Genomic DNA, 15,752 nt, shown 5'->3' on the forward strand with positions numbered 1-15,752 from the left:
TCTGGGAGGGGTGTGAGCACCAAACACCCTGTACAATCCAGTACAACATGGAGCAGGGCTGTCTCCTTTTATCCATTTGCATTTGGTTTGCATTTTCATGTCATACTTCTTTCCCTCGATAAAGAGATGAGGAGTTTCTCAGATTTGACTTCTCAGTGGGAACTGTTTGCTTTGGAAGCCACCTACACCAATGCTAATTGAAAACAGCCCAGAATGAAGGCCTGAGAACTGCACCCAGATGAACTTTTCAGTGGGCTGGTCTCTGTTGAGCTTTCAGATTTAAATTGTGATGCATGTAATACCATGATCAGCTATTTTCCAAAAGCCTGAGAACGTGGATCAGTGTCTTTTCCTTGGACTACTTACTTACCTTAAAATAATTATTTGTAGTTAAGCATATAAAGTCTCCATCACGAAAGCTACTGGCAATCCTGGAAACTACTATCCAGTAATAACATTCTGGAAATCTCCAAGCAATATGTGCCCTTTAAAAACCTAAACATGATGGGCTTCTATTAGAGAGATTACAGTAAAAAATAACAATCAGCTCTCTGATGATCATATGCAGAGGGAAAGGGTGGGGAGGAGTAGATTTGGCAGAGGACAAGCCCAGACTTTCGTCACAGGGACAGACCAAAGTGTTAACACAAAGGAACACAGGAGCATCCCGTCCTGCTCCATTTCAGCCACAGATAACATGGCACTTCCCGGGGCCCAGCCCATGTCCTGACGCCCGGCCTGGTCTCGGCACCTCTGGCGGCCACCCCCGCCCCTTCCCAGCTGCAGACATGCTCGGTGGATCCGGATTGCAAGGAAGACGCAGCCTGGCCGCGCTCTCCCAGTGAGTGCTCACTTAAGACTCTTGGTTTTAACTTTTTCTTTAAAAAAAAAAACAACGAATTGTTGTCAAAATGGCAAAAAAAAAAAAAAAAAATTGTGGGAGTGGGAGGGGAGAGGAGAAACCAGGAGGGAAAGGAAGACCGTGAATGTCTTAACTTTCAGACCCGTATGAAACTTTGTCTGAACTCCGTGGTTCTGATTCGCTGGTTTTCCTTGTTTCCATTTTTATGGTAGTTTGTTAACCATTTGCAGTGGCTTGTACCTAGGCACGGTTTTCCGTATTCCAAATACCACTCTTCAAGGCATTATGTTTCTAAAGATCTGCTGTTAATTTAGACCTGAGCCCTCCGCTCAGATGATCGATTTGCAGGACTGAGATTTCGGCTAAACCATACATTGCCCAATCCTTAAAGTAAACAGCCCAAAGCCCTCAATATACTGGCCATTTGATTGTGACAGAACAAGACTGAGAGCATATGCTATTGATCAGGGAATTGGTTCAGCCAGCAGGCTCCAAGGTTTAGGATCATGAAATCCTGGAATGTTAAAAAAAAAAAAAAGTCAGAAGGGGCCCTCATTCTAAAGACAAGGAAATGGAACACAGAGGGGTGCCTCAATTTACCCAAAGCCGTAAGATAATCAGTGGCAGAGTCAAGTCTTTGTAGTCCCAGGCCAAAGCCATTTTCACACTGGCGTTTATGAGGTTTGAAAAAGTTACTGGGTCATGAGAAAAGGTAATGCTGGAGAATGAGGACACCAAATGGCCCTTCCGTGAATCTTTTCCATTTTTGAGAGTTTTGGCACTGATTCAGCATGACATTTGTTGTTCCAGTTGTTCCAGCATTTGTGCAACAGTTAATCAAATAAACAGAGGAACTCAGCGGGGTCCTGAAAACAAGGTCCATGTCCATTATATTGGCATATATCTCGGATGACCAGTTTCTATAAGTGTAATCATGGACTAATAGAGGATGAGAGCTCAAAGGGAGCTTGGAAGTTATCTAATCCAGTGGCTAGCAAACTTTTTTTTTCAGATTTAAGGGAATTTGTATTTAAAGGAGTCCTATTACATAAAGGGGATGTCTGGTTAAATAGAAGTCTTTGGGTATAGCGCTTCCTATTCCGTTCCACTTTCCAATCATACCCACGGCCCATCCCCACTCTGCTACCTCTTTCTCCTCTACTCCACCCCACCCTACCCACTTCTTTCCTAAAACTTCCTTGGAATACTAGATTTTCATGGAGCAGTTCAGAAGCCACTGGTTTTATTTAATGTCTTCATTCCAATGAGGAAGTTGAAGTGCATGGGAGCGAAGGGCTTGCCCAGTGCCGTACAGCTGGTCAGCGTCAGAGTATGGATGGCTGAAATGCCTCTCTTTTATGCCTGGTCCTGAGGTTTTTCTCCACTCCATCACACCTGCGGGTCTATCGGTTTTACTTTCTCTGTGTCTCTCTCATTCTGTCATTTCTTAAATTTTCATAGTTGCTGCCTCTCACCTGGACTATTATAATTGCCTCCCATCTGGTCTCCTGGCCTCAATCTCTCTCCCCTTTCTGACCCAGCTCCCCAGCCCCCTTTTGAGGATTCAGTCCACTCTCCATAATGTGGCATTCCAAGTTCTCCACAATCTCACGTCCATATTCCTTATCATTTGACCTCCCCCTGCTCCAGCCAAATCAGGTCCCTCACTGTTTGCTCAGTCTGTTCCCTATATGAGGAATATCCTTGCCTTCCTCTTCAGCTTCTGACTTCATTCCTATGTTTCTTGGCCCTGATCAAATGCCATCTCCTCCTGAAACCTTCTACGGTTCCTCATTCTTTCCACTCTAAAAACATTTGTCCATCCTTCTATCCCTGGACTTTTACTAGAGCTAGTGGTGACCATCTCTGTCTTCACCCACTAGAAGGTAAATGCCTAAGAACAGGGGCAATATTCAGTTTTTGAACCCTCAACATCCAGCGATGTGCCAGTGCTAGAAGAATACTGTTTCCGCTCATCAAATAAATTAAACTCAGTTCACCTACGTTTACACTTTTCATTCACATCATTTGAACACATGAAAGCCTCTGCCCTTTTAATTTTGGAAGAAGTGTTAGGTTAAATGCCAAAACAGGTACCCAACAAAATGAAATTCTAAATTCTAATTTTTGCATTTCTATCAGATAATTTATCTTGGTTTCATCACCTACAAAGCAAGATTGGCAGTGTTATTATTATTTCTTTTAATGAGTCACATTAAAATTCCTAAATGCCAAGACCCATACAAGAGCCATGTTATTTTGGGGGGCAGGTGTGAACCAGCTATTCAAGCTAGATTTATTTTGTTTCTAGTAAGATCACTGAGAGATTCTGTTACTTGCAATCTAATATTTTCACTGCTGCTTTTCTCATTTTCCCAAGGCCCTAATGAAGTTAATTGAGATTTGGGGGTTACCTATGAAATATTCATGCTTTAGTCCATTAACATTTGCATTTCTGATAAAAACATGTATTTTTGTGTGTCCTGGGATGAAAGTTAAAAGTTTTGTTCTGCTATTACATTTGGTAACAATGTGGAAGGGCATATACATTTTTAAATAATCAAAGAACCATAGGAATTTAGTTTGTCTCTGTTTTCTGAGGGAATTAGGTTTAAAACTTTACAGAGGAATAAATAAATGATGGGTCTGATTTTATGAAATTCTGCAGAAATGAAAGAAGAAATGTACATCAAAATGTTAGTTTTTATAAAAATAAGTACAGTTATAACTTATTTATCCAATGTCATCAGGAAATTCCAATTTTCTACTTGCTGAATTTTGCAAAAAAAAAAAATTTTAATGGAAACAATCTTTTCCCCCATTTCAAATAGTTATTAAAATAAAATTCAAATATTCCCTAATTGCTGAGTCATCATGAACATAGTTATTTTATTGTACTATAAAACAGTAATACTTCAGAGAATTTAAGAGTCCCATCCAAAAATGGGTCCAATTATGTGATGTCTTCTATTTTCTTATGGATGGCTTCTATCTCTCCTAATTGCCATTAATGTATCTAGTTCTAGCAGTCCTCACTTCTCTATTCTCCTGAAGTCAAGGAATCAGTAAGTCCTATTTGTTAGAACTGTGTTCAGAGTGAAAATCAATAATCCAGGTAGAGGAACATTAAGAGGCTTCCTCTCTTACAAAATAAAGGGGCTGTGAGTTTTGTGATTGTTGTTTTGCATACCTAACTGGCCATTTTTGCTCACTTCTGGGTTCAAAGATAGTTTTAAATGATTGAAATTTTGGACTTCTTATCTGATTAAGGGTAAAGTTACTATTTTGTTTATGAATGATAAAGTATGGCAAAAAAAACAGGTAATTGTGTTTGGCATGTATTGGGCATTCTGTAAATGATATTGCTGACTTGTCCATTTCATGGTTATTATACCAAGCCTTTACATAGGGGGTCCTGACTTTCAGCTAATCACACTAGCTGGTACCTGGGTGGCCACAGGCCTTTCTTTTCCCTCCTTGTGGCTATTTAAATTGCTCTATCTTCATCACTCTCCTTACCTCTGACCTATCAATCTCTGAAATGACTGGTTTCTATATGCTGCTGCTTATATCCCTTTTAGTCCATCCAAAATGCTTTTGCACAGGCATGTCCAGCAGTGACAAGAGGAATGCTGGTAAAGGAGGTGCTCCTCTGCCATCTGGAGGCTAATGTGTTCCTGGCATTCCTAATTGCAGCTGCGACAATGTGTTTTCCCATAGAAACATCTTTTCAGTTCTCAGTACTAGCTCCACAGTTTAAATAGGTAGTGTAGACTAGCCTGAGATCCCTGCTGTCATGTATACTGTGGGATGAAGTTCCAAGAATCAATTTACAAATTAAATTTTTGGAAACATACTTCTCCAAATATAGAACTGCCTGGATTCATTTCCAGGAGTAATTGAATTTTTAAGAGGAGTATTTAAAAATCCATAAACCTCACTGATTTCCATTCATTCATTCAACAGATATTCACTGAGGGTCTCCTGTGCTAATGAGTGCAACTGTACTAGGCACTAAGAACAGCAAAGGAGAAGGAAATGTAGGCTATGGTCTCCAGGTTGTCTTGTCTTCTAATCTGCTACCCACTGCAGTAATCTGTCTTCAGTCTTCCTCCAACATCCCCCAACAGTCACACACATCTTAGTGTCCATTTGGGGCTACGGGTGCAATCAAAACAATAAAACTGTGTGATTAACATTATCGATGTCAGTGTTTTTCAATTTTTTATTTTTCCTCTGACCCTCTGAAAAATATATATTTTACATTGTGGCCCAGTTCATACATACAATATTTGAATCAAAAATTTCACAAAACAGTACTCATTCTTGTTATGTACAATTACTCTCTGATATTTTCTACTCTATTCTACTTCATTAAAATATTCTGGTCATGACCCATTAAACATATTTCAGAAGCTGCAAATAGGTCATAAACTGAAGTCTGAAAATCACTGAGCGTAATAGGTGACTTTGCTATCACCTGTCCCTGCCTTTTGAATAGCTTAGAAAGCTCGGCTAGCTGAAGACCACTCTGGCTACCTGCTACAGGGTCAGCCTGCTGGTTTAAGGAGAGGATTTTTAGATGGGAGTCAGAGGCTCTAGATTCTGGTCTAGTTCCATCTGTATTCGGCACTTTGTTTCTGAGAAAGCCGTACAGCTTTCAAGCGGAGATAATTGTACCTGCTCTGCATACCTACCAGGGCGGTCAAAGACATCCAATATAATGACATGCATTAATGTATACTGAAAAGTATTAAGTGCAGAACAAATGCAAGTTTTTAAATAGCCTTATTTTTCCCTATTAAAATAATATCAGGCGGGGGCGGGCCACAGTGGCTCAGCAGACAGAATTCTTGCCTGTCATGCCAGAGACATTGGTTCAATTCCTGGTGCCTGCCCATGCAAAAAAAGAAAAATATCAGGCAGGTGAACGGGTAGTTCAGTGGTTAGAATGCCCACCTGCCATGCAGGACCCGCGTTCAATTCCTGGACCGTACACCCAAAAAAAAAGAAAACAACATCAGAATAAAGTTAGAATAGCCATAGCCCAAATACCCCAAAAGAGAGAGATAGAAAGATCAAAGGTGATGGTAGAGTTATACAGAGAAGGTAGGGTTTAACAAATGAATATGATTGCTGAGTCATTATATTGATTTTCTTTTAGTCTCAGCAGTTAGAAGTAAAAACCTAAAATTGTGGAATGTAACCTATACCAAACTCTGAAATCTGTTCTACAACTAATTGTTGTGCTGTGCTTTGAAATGTATTGCTTTTTTGCATATATGTTATTTTTCACAAAAAAGAAAAAAGAGTCAATTGTGATGATAAAAAAAAAAATTGTTGCTTCTAGCCTCTAACATCCTGGGGCAGCTATAAGGAAAAATCTGAGATAATGGTATAGTAGCCTGTGACAAACTCTGCGATCTGTCCTATAACTATTTGTTGAAGAGTGCTTTCAAAACTATTGCTTTTTTCTTTCTTTGTTTGCATATATGTTATATGATATAGTAAAAAAGTTTTAAAAAAAAATCAGCGGAATAACTTGGAGGGACCAGTTGTTCTTTATAGAGTTGGGAAAAGATTCTTGGGTGTGCTGTAATAGGATGCAAGTTCATAAATGAAAATCTAGTAGTGATATTTGTTGTCATTTACAACCAGGTTTGTATCTAAGAAGCCCAGCCCGATCATCCTTGCCCCTCTGGCCATAAATACTTTCTCAGATTATAAAACCCAGGAAGCAGCTGGGTGGTCATTGGATTTTTAAGACATGATCCAATTTATGAGGTGCATACTTTGCCTGATATTATCTGCTCTAGCCCACTAGATTTATAAACATCGATTTCCACTGTTTAGAAGAACTACTTTTTATTAAAAAAACAAAAAAACCAACATTTCCCAGTAAATGAGATAATTTCATTAAGAAAGGGCTTAAAACAATAAACTCCTAGGTAAAATACAGTACCTTTCTCAATGATCTTTAACTTTTCCTTTATAACTTTATTCTTTTTTTTCTATTGCAGAAGTTGTAATATAACTTGTTCCTTAACCCCATTTCACACACAGCTATTGATTTGAATGCTTCTTTTCAAACTCTGCTCTATTCCTGTTTAGGGTCTAACCTACCCAAAACTTGTACCTTCTACTACTTGCTCAGCCTGCTTCTTTAACTCTCTATATCTTTTCCTTTACCTTCCCATGAGTGCTTTCTGATATAACAATCCTTGTAGCCAAGGAATGTCTGCATTTACCTTTTGTAGACCTCAAGTCTCAGAATTACTCTACCTTTCACTTGGTATGTAACAGAGAGAAAATAAAATAATAAACCAAAATATCAATAAAATTAAATAAATAAAAATAAAATAAAGTGACTATATTCACTCCAAAGAAGTGATTTCCTTCCAAAGAGATGGGAATAAATTTGCCACTTTTGCTCTTTAAAAAGTGGAAACACTTTTCACCCAGATCATCATATGCCTCCAACTGCCACAGATCAGAATAAGTCCCCTACATGGTCTCCAGAGGACCTGTGGCTTTTGTGTAAAATTTAAGCAATTGTTTTAACCTAGCTTCAAACTGGTTTTATGAGAGTGATAGCTTCTGTGTAGATAATTTCCACAGTTATTTAAATTTTTATAATATGCCTAAGTATTGAATTTAAAAAGATTATATTCATACACCTTTTTTAACGAAGAAGTTGAGGCCCAGGGGCTTTAGATACCGTGATTCTCTAAAGCAGAAGGAATGGCTGTGAGAGGAACCTATTGCTCTCTCTGCTGACTCGGAGGTGGCAATTCTGGTGTAAGGCAGCACTGCTGACTGGGGACAGGCGTCTCAATGCTCCTTCTAATGCCCAGGCCCAGCTCTCACAGAATGAAATGGATACACACTGAACAAATGAGAGAATAGAGCCAGATACCCTGACTCCCACATCCGCGTTCAGATCCCTCTCATTACTAAGTGAACAAGTCACTTGATTTCCCTGTGCCTCAGTTTCTTCATCTGAAAAAAAAAAGTAGAATATCTGCTTTGCTGGTGTTTGTGAAAATGAAAGGAATTAGCTATGTGCATGTGTGTGAACTACAGTGTTACGTTAATCAGTGTTACATTTCCTATTTTCCCTTCCCTCTGAACACTTCTTCCACCCTTCCCAAAGACCCCCTGAAGTCTTTAAGATATCGCACATCAACAAAGCACCTAATACTGGGATGAAAGGCACCTGAGTTCGTTTATAATTGCCATGCATTCATCAAAGCATCCATTAATTTTTCAAAAAAACGAAAGATGGCTAGAATTTTAAATTGAGTTTAGTTTTCAAAAAACTAAAATCTTCATTTCAGATTTTAGTTCCATTTACTTAACTGCTTAAAATGACCATCCATACTAGTGTTATACTTTGGCTAACTCGGAAGTTAAATGGAAGTTGCTAAAAAATGTTTTGTTTTGTTTTGTAGGCAAAATATAAAATAACTACTTTTCCTAATAGGACTAAACCAAAGACACTGTGAAGGAGAATGTAGTAAGAACAGGATTGGTGGCCAGGGAATACCACCAACCCTTGAATATCCTCAACAGGCAAGAGGAGTATAAGTTAAAAATATTGACTTTGAAGTCCGGATGAACTTGGATTCCAGTTCTAGTCCAATAATTTTATTAACCATATGCCCATGAGCAAGTTACTTAATTTCTCTGAGTTTCTCAGTTTTCTCCTTCTACAAAAAAGGGAAAATATATGTAATGTGTTTAGCACAATGCACTTAGTAAGTGCTCAAGTAAAAGGGGGATGGTGAGTGATTAACAATGATAGTTGTTGGCATGAACTGGTTACATAGAGGATGGGTCTGAGGTAGCTCCCAGGTCATCACAAACACGTGAGTGACTGTCACAACTTTTATGTGTGTACCCTAGAATCAAAGGCCATGGGTCTGGCCATTACCTCTACTTTTAAAGTTTGTTCAGGTCCCCACAAATTGGGTAAACCTTTGGCATCGTGGAACGGCCAAATGTGAAAGATGGCATTCTGATAGTCATTATTTATAGTGACTGAGACATGTACAACTTTCTGGGTGGTGAATGCTTCCTGGATATGAAAGGCCAAAAGCTCCCCAGGCCCAAGTGTAGGCGAGGGCTTTCCTTTCAACCTCACTGAGTGAAGGATACTCAGGCAGTGTATAATCTCTGTTCACCACAAGAGAAACAGCCTTGAAGTCATAGATTGAACCACCCTAGGTTTTAAAGAGGTAGTATTGCTGGAAAAAAAGTATTTTCTGTGTCCTCTCACTTCCCTGCATAAATTTTGTAATACCTGACTTTACTTAAACATTAAATCTGATCTGGGAAATATTAAGAATCTGTCTCTCTTGAACTTGAACTTGAAGATTCAAGGAGTGGGAGGGAAACCCTGAAAATACTCCCTCTGCCCAGGGAATAGAGTGGTTCAATGATACTGTTATTTCTGGAAGTATAAGAAGGCTAAAATTTCATGAGCCCACCACTGAGCTACAGGTAAATCTCCAACCAAGACCCCCTGATCCCTGAGAAGCAAAAAAGAACAAGAAAAGGCAAACGCCAAGGACACAAGAGGATAAATTTACAAAGAATTCAGCAAAAGGCATTTTAATAAAGCAGATGTACTGCCAGCTCCTTATAATGAACCACTCACTTAAATAAACAATAAAAGGTGCTGGAAATTGTGAAAATGTTTTATTAATAAAGTAGAACCATTTAATCTTCAAATTGAGTACTGAAAGATTTAAAATACTTTAACCTGACGTTTCATAGTTTAATTCAGAAGCAGTTAATGGGACAATTAGCAAATACATTTAAAATGCCAGCTGGCTGAAGGATGTTATGGCAGTGAAGACAGCTGTCTGTCTAAAGTTATTTCAGTGAGTCAGAACCAACCTCCATGTACAGAGATCTGACTCACCAATTCTCTACTAAGTTTAGGTATTAAGCCAGCTCTAAAGAATTTTAAAAAAGGATAATCCTCTTCCACTAGGACAGATGCATTTTCTGGCCTGGGAAGATAGTGCTGTCTGATGATAAATTTCTATGTACATTTTAATGAGAATTGACATGGATTAAGAAAGAAGCAGAGAAAAGAAAAGATAAAAGGCACTCCATTTATTCAACATTTTTCAGCCACAACTCTTCTCCTCCATTCCTTCCTTCCTAAGGGGGGTGGGGGGGTGGGGAGGTGTATGGAGAAAAAGAAAAAGTAATTAAGAGAAGAGGAACAAGGGAATACAGAGGAGATTAAATTTTCCCCCTGCATTTATTCTGCGTTTTTCAGCCTTCTCTGTTATTGATGTTATCATTGCAAAGGGGTTTGAGATGTTTGAGTTAGAAAAATCTTTCTACCCAATTGTCTCCATGCTTGGAAACTGCAGCATGCCGTGAAAGAACTTTAAGCACAAAATCTATTTCCTATGTAACGATGATAATGATAATTATGACAATGACAGAAATAAAACAAAAGTTATTAACAACCATATGTACTTACTAAGTGCCAAGCATTGACCTATGTACTTTACAAGTATTAGTGCATTTAATCCCCATAATAACACAATGAGGTAAGTACAATCACCTCCATTTTACAGATGAGGAAAATGAGGCCAGAGAGCTTAACTTGCTCACCCACGCCTCTGCCTGGGTATGGGTACATAATGGCTCGCTCCTGGCTTCAGGCTGGCTCCAGACTGGCTCCTAGGGTCTTCCCTGCTCTCTCCAGCTTGACACATCATGAATGTTATTCCTACATGTGCTTTCAAAGCTCTACCCTCTGGCCTTTGAGTGGGTGAATCTGGCAGCAATTGTATCATTACGTCAGATCCTGCTTGATGAGCAGGCTTCTCAATAAGAAGCAGGGTTAGACGGGATGGAGAGGAATGATCTAGGAAAGGTCTTTACTCTTTCATGACTCTATCTTAAATAACAAGTTCAGGGGACTGAATACTATTTCAGTGGCCCTAAAAATAGTGCGGAATGCACCTCTTCCCCCAGTGGAAGACCTGGATTTTGATGAAATGTGTGATGTCTCTAATTTTAATGTCACATGACCTTTAAATGTCAATTAAAAGAGAACAGACTTCAAATAATTTTGAACTCCTCCATATGCCAACTTCTAAATTCTGTCCTTTCAAAGTCAGAGAACTGAGAGCTGGATAGAAATGGACATGCTATGTCATAGTGCAGAGAGCCCAGACCGTGGGATCAGCCAGATGATTATTAAAATCCTATGTGTAATCCTGGGCAAATTATTTGACTTCTCTCTGCTGGATTTGCTCATCTAACTATAAAATAGGAATAGTCATCGCTATCTGGTGTTACTGTAGGAATTAAATGAGCTGCATCTGCCAAGCATCTATCCATGGCCTGGCACCCCCTTAGCACTGTACAAATGAGAGTTATCACCATTAAATAAGCTTCTCCATCCTTTTCAACAATTTGTTTGTTTGATTTACTCATTCAAGTGAAAGTTGGCTGGTCTAATTCATTCTTCTTCTTTTTTAACCAGCAATGTTTCTGTTTATTTTGAAATAGGCAATGGTTGTTATGTTTGGCTTTTAGCTTTGGAAATATTATTAAACCTACAACTTCAACAAGGAGTAAAATTTAGCACAGTTAGTTGTCAATCACTAGCAGCAACCCAACCCCAGGAGTGTGAGGTGATTCTTTTAGGGCCTTCTAGTCTCTCAGGGGGGCACTGAACACCTTCTGTCTAGAGGCCTCTGGGGGACCTAGAGAACTTGAATTCTCTTTGGCAAGCTTCAGAGCTCCTTGTCTGAGAGAACCCCATAATACTAGGACTCCACTGAGACAGGAGGAGAGCACTGGTCAGAAACCCCAAATTATAGTGATGTCCTGACTCAACACAAGTCACATAGCTTCTCTGAGCCTATTTCCTCAATATGTAATAGAGATGATAAAAGTGCCAATCTCTTTGATTGATATATCAAGATCAAATTAGATAATGCACTTGAGGAAAGTTTTTTATAAATTCTAAAGACTTAGAGTTGTAATCTGTTATTGCTTAGATGGATCTGAATTCATGAAGTTGGCTCTGAAAACTGCTTAGCCACTCAACAGACTGGGATTAACAGGACAGCCCTGCGGCCACAGATCATACCAAGGGGACATCTCAATTTTACTTGGCAAGCTATGCCGAATTCTACCAATATCATCAGAAAAGGACTGGCTTGAACAGTGGGTATGTTGTCAAAAGAGAAAGGAGTAAGCTAGGACTTGGCTCAGCATGCAGAGTGTAGCCTTGTACACAAGTAAGAAGCAGACAGAAAGGGAAACAGGGCTTTTGTTTTGCTCCAGGTTTTAAAAACAAGCACACAAACAAATGGAACAGCAAATTACACTTCCAGGTTCAGGTGATACCCTAGAACTGGGCCAGACCACATCCATCCACCTAAGCCCAGCCCTTCTTGAAGGCCAAGACCAGGTGCTCACTGATCTATACATTCAGCTTCCTGGAAGCATTCAACTTAAATTTCCTTGACTGCATTTCTAAGTTTTGAAAACACCCTTCCTAAAAAAATGCATTTAAAAAAAAAATTAGGATTGTGTTTTTTTGGTTTGGTCTGTTCAAAAAAATTATTTTTTCCAAAACCATAATTGTAGTCTACCCAAAATGGATTCTTCTCCATGCAGTGAGAATTTAATTTTTCCAGTCCCCTCCCTCTGTGCCTATTACCCCCTTTTCTTTTTTTGATGAACTGCACATGTTGAGAAAGCCACTCCTGGGCCCTCAGACATGAGCAGTCTCTCTCACCACTGCCAGTGTCCTAATAAGGGAATAAATGAGCTCTTATTGGTGAGGTAAGGGGAGTCAGGCGGTGGATGATATTTTTGCTGATCAAAGAGGATAAGGTGTGGTTTGGCAGGTACCCCTTTGGTTTGGTTGGCTCCCAACCTAGTTTTTTTCTCTTTTGCAGTTCAAATTCCATAGCACAGACTGCAAGAATTATTTTCTCACAGATCCTTAGCTGAGCTTCCAGAATCTCATCTTGACACAGATTATGCATCATAGGTAAAAGATAAGAAATTGGGATTTCGTGATATTTTCATCATCAGAGGAGGTGAAGGTTACAGGTTAAATCCTTTCAGACACTGGTCTTGCTTATCCAGGACCTTCTGCCAGGAGTTCAAAGCACCTGATCAGGTGGAGCAGCCAGTGGTGCTGGATTTAGTTAAGTTTGGTCATGGACAGAACCATGGATATACCACTCAGTGTATATAGCCAATGTTTAATAATTAAAAAAATATATTCTGCAGATCAATATTATGTAACTTCTACTATTTATTCATAAACATTGATAAACCCCCAGTTTAAAAAATAAATGAAAAGAGCCTGGAATTTAGGATCATGTGGACAAGTTACCTCATCTATTTCCACTCTGATCACCAAATGCCTGCTGGTGATTCTTCTCTCCTCTTGACTTTCTGAATGACTGTACTTGGCCTTTTAAAAAGGCAAGCCTGCAACACAACTACACCTGGCCAAAACTGTTCCTAATTCATTCACCGTGAAGCAGCGTTTCTCCATCTAGCTGCACACTAGAATCACATGGAAAGCTTTAAAACGTCCTAATGCCTGGATCATATCCACAGAGGTTCTGATTTAATTGGTCTGGGGCATAGCCAGAGCATTGGGAGTTTTAAAAGCTCTCCCAGGTGATCCTAATATGCAGCCAAGGCCAAACTGTTTCTCTGAAAGCATCCTCCTTTGTGTCATTTGGCTCCTTAAAGGGCCAGGCTCTTCCTCTTTTTGACATTTTGAAACTTGTAATGAAAATACAATATATATGAAACGAGTTAGGCAGGTTTCTTTTCAGGTTGGCAGGTTCAGTTTAGTTTTAAACTCAACAGTAGAGAATTGTGCTTTCAATCAAAATCAACTTCTAGACACATGGGTATTGTTTACACTTTATTTTTCCATGCACATGAGGAGTGAAAAACCCTGCCAAGTAATTGAAAAATAGTATATCTACTTCCAAGTTATAAATAATGTTAAATTTTTAATGTTTTCTCTATTCTCTATAAATTATTTATTTATAAATATTTAATTTAGTTAATAAATGTCTCTGTTTGATTTTTCTTTCACTATTAAGCTGATTTCCCATCTTGAAATCATGAAATTGCCATATGTAGCAAGGATAGAATGATGTGACTAAGGAATTTTTAAAAAGACCATTCATCTTCGAAAATAAGAGGTTTTAGAGTGCAGTATCAGCATGGGAAGAACTTTCAAATTTGGGAAGTCATGGACTAAACAGGTATACAGAATAACTAGTTATTCTAGGCATCTTTCCTGAATATCTCATTACTGAGGAAGAAAAATCATTCAGAAGTTCAAAAGACTATGTTAGCTAAATGCTGAAGACACAGTAAAAAGATACAATCCCTTCAGCTAGGGAACTTCCATTCTAGTTGGATTTAGGCATATAAATAATTACAAATAAATAGGAAAATTGTTTGAATGATGATATGTAGAGTTCATTAGCAGCATAAGATATAAGGGAAAATCAGAGAAGTCTTGAAGAAAAATAATGTTTAAATAAATATAAAAAATAAAATTTTGAAAAAAAAATTTAATTAGAAAAAAATAGCCAAGGAATGATATAAGTAGTTGATGCTGGACATGTGAATGCTATATTAGAGATGGGGACAACTAAAGACAAAGAAGATAATCAGACCATTATAGATCTCCAGGTGAGAGTTTTCAGTCCCGAACAAGAGAAAATGGTTGTGAATAAAAAAAGCAAGTAATATTTAGAAGTTAGAATCAACAAGGGTTGAGCAGGCGTTGAGTGTAAAGGATTCAGAAGATTCTAGGATTACTTCCAGGTTCCTGGAACCTGGGCAGCACAAGTTTTCATTAATTATAATCTAGAGGATCAAGACTGAGTTATGAGAGAAAGATGTTGAGCTTAGTTTCAAATATGATGAGATTCATATAGGTAGAGTTGGCTAGAAGACAGTTGAATAAAAGGGTATAGGACTCAGGAGATCAGCCTGAAGTAAGAATATGAATTAGAGAGTCATCTGAAAATTGACAAACCAGTTAGAGGCACAGCTGAGATTACCCAAGCAGAGTATACTGAGGAAGAAGAGAAAAAGGGTTGATGGGGGAACCTGATGGAGGACCCCAAGGAAACTTCAAAATAAGTTATAGGCAGAGAGTTTCAAATAGAAGGGTATATCAGTGGTGTCAAAAGACCTCAACAAGGTCTAATAAGTTCGGGTCTGTAAAGGGCCCATCAGACACTTCATTCCAAATTATAAGTCTAGGAATTACAAGCCCATATTTCTATGACATTTTTGAGTTGTGACTAGTAATGACTGGGTTAAAAATACCAAAAATAGTTAATACAGTGTTGTTCTTTTGGACATATTGATTGACTGGGAAAGTGGTTAAGATATCTGGAAGAAAAAACGCACTTCACTGGCCCTGTTTTGATGTACCACAGATGAGTTTAGGTTAGCTACAAAGTAGATAAAACTAACTTATAAGCCTAACTCTAAAATTAAATGCAAAAATGGTGAGATAGCCCATGATACAGTGGAATTAGCTATTTTTGGCTTTCCTCATCATTTGTCCAGTGAATTACAGGGCCAGTTTTGGCTGGAACACATGAAAATATTTCTAAAGAACTGGCTCAATCAAATTTGCTTGGTTTACCTACTTGTTCTGAATTGTGTTTCCTTTCCACAACATTACAAAAGGCCAGAACCAACATTAGGCTTTATAGTGAGATGAGAAAGACTGTAGAGGGATATAAGAAAGTTACAAGGGAAAATGATGAGATAAGAGAGGGGTTATGCAGCAAGAAAGGCAGGTACCAGAGTAACAGAAAATGAAGGACTTCTGCACTGTTCA

The 15,752-nt window shown here is 38.6% G+C and overlaps 1 protein-coding gene across 6 annotated transcripts in view; it reads left to right on the plus strand.

The window, feature by feature from the left end:
- Positions 1-15,752, plus strand: part of CALD1 (caldesmon 1) — a 187,371-nt gene that overhangs the window by 118,823 nt on the left and 52,796 nt on the right. For 5 of the 6 annotated variants that reach the window (XM_077139469.1, XM_077139528.1, XM_077139538.1 and 2 more), the window contains exon 1: positions 540-841. The exons of the other annotated variant lie outside the window; for it this stretch is intronic. In XM_077139469.1, coding sequence (XP_076995584.1) covers positions 555-841 — 287 coding nt within the window. In that variant the 5' untranslated portion in view covers positions 540-554. Of the gene's footprint in view, positions 1-539; positions 842-15,752 lie in introns of those variants that run through there. 6 annotated transcript variants of the gene reach the window in all.

This window comes from Tamandua tetradactyla, chromosome 1, assembly GCF_023851605.1.
Source record: "Tamandua tetradactyla isolate mTamTet1 chromosome 1, mTamTet1.pri, whole genome shotgun sequence".
NCBI classification, from domain to species: domain Eukaryota; kingdom Metazoa; phylum Chordata; class Mammalia; order Pilosa; family Myrmecophagidae; genus Tamandua; species Tamandua tetradactyla.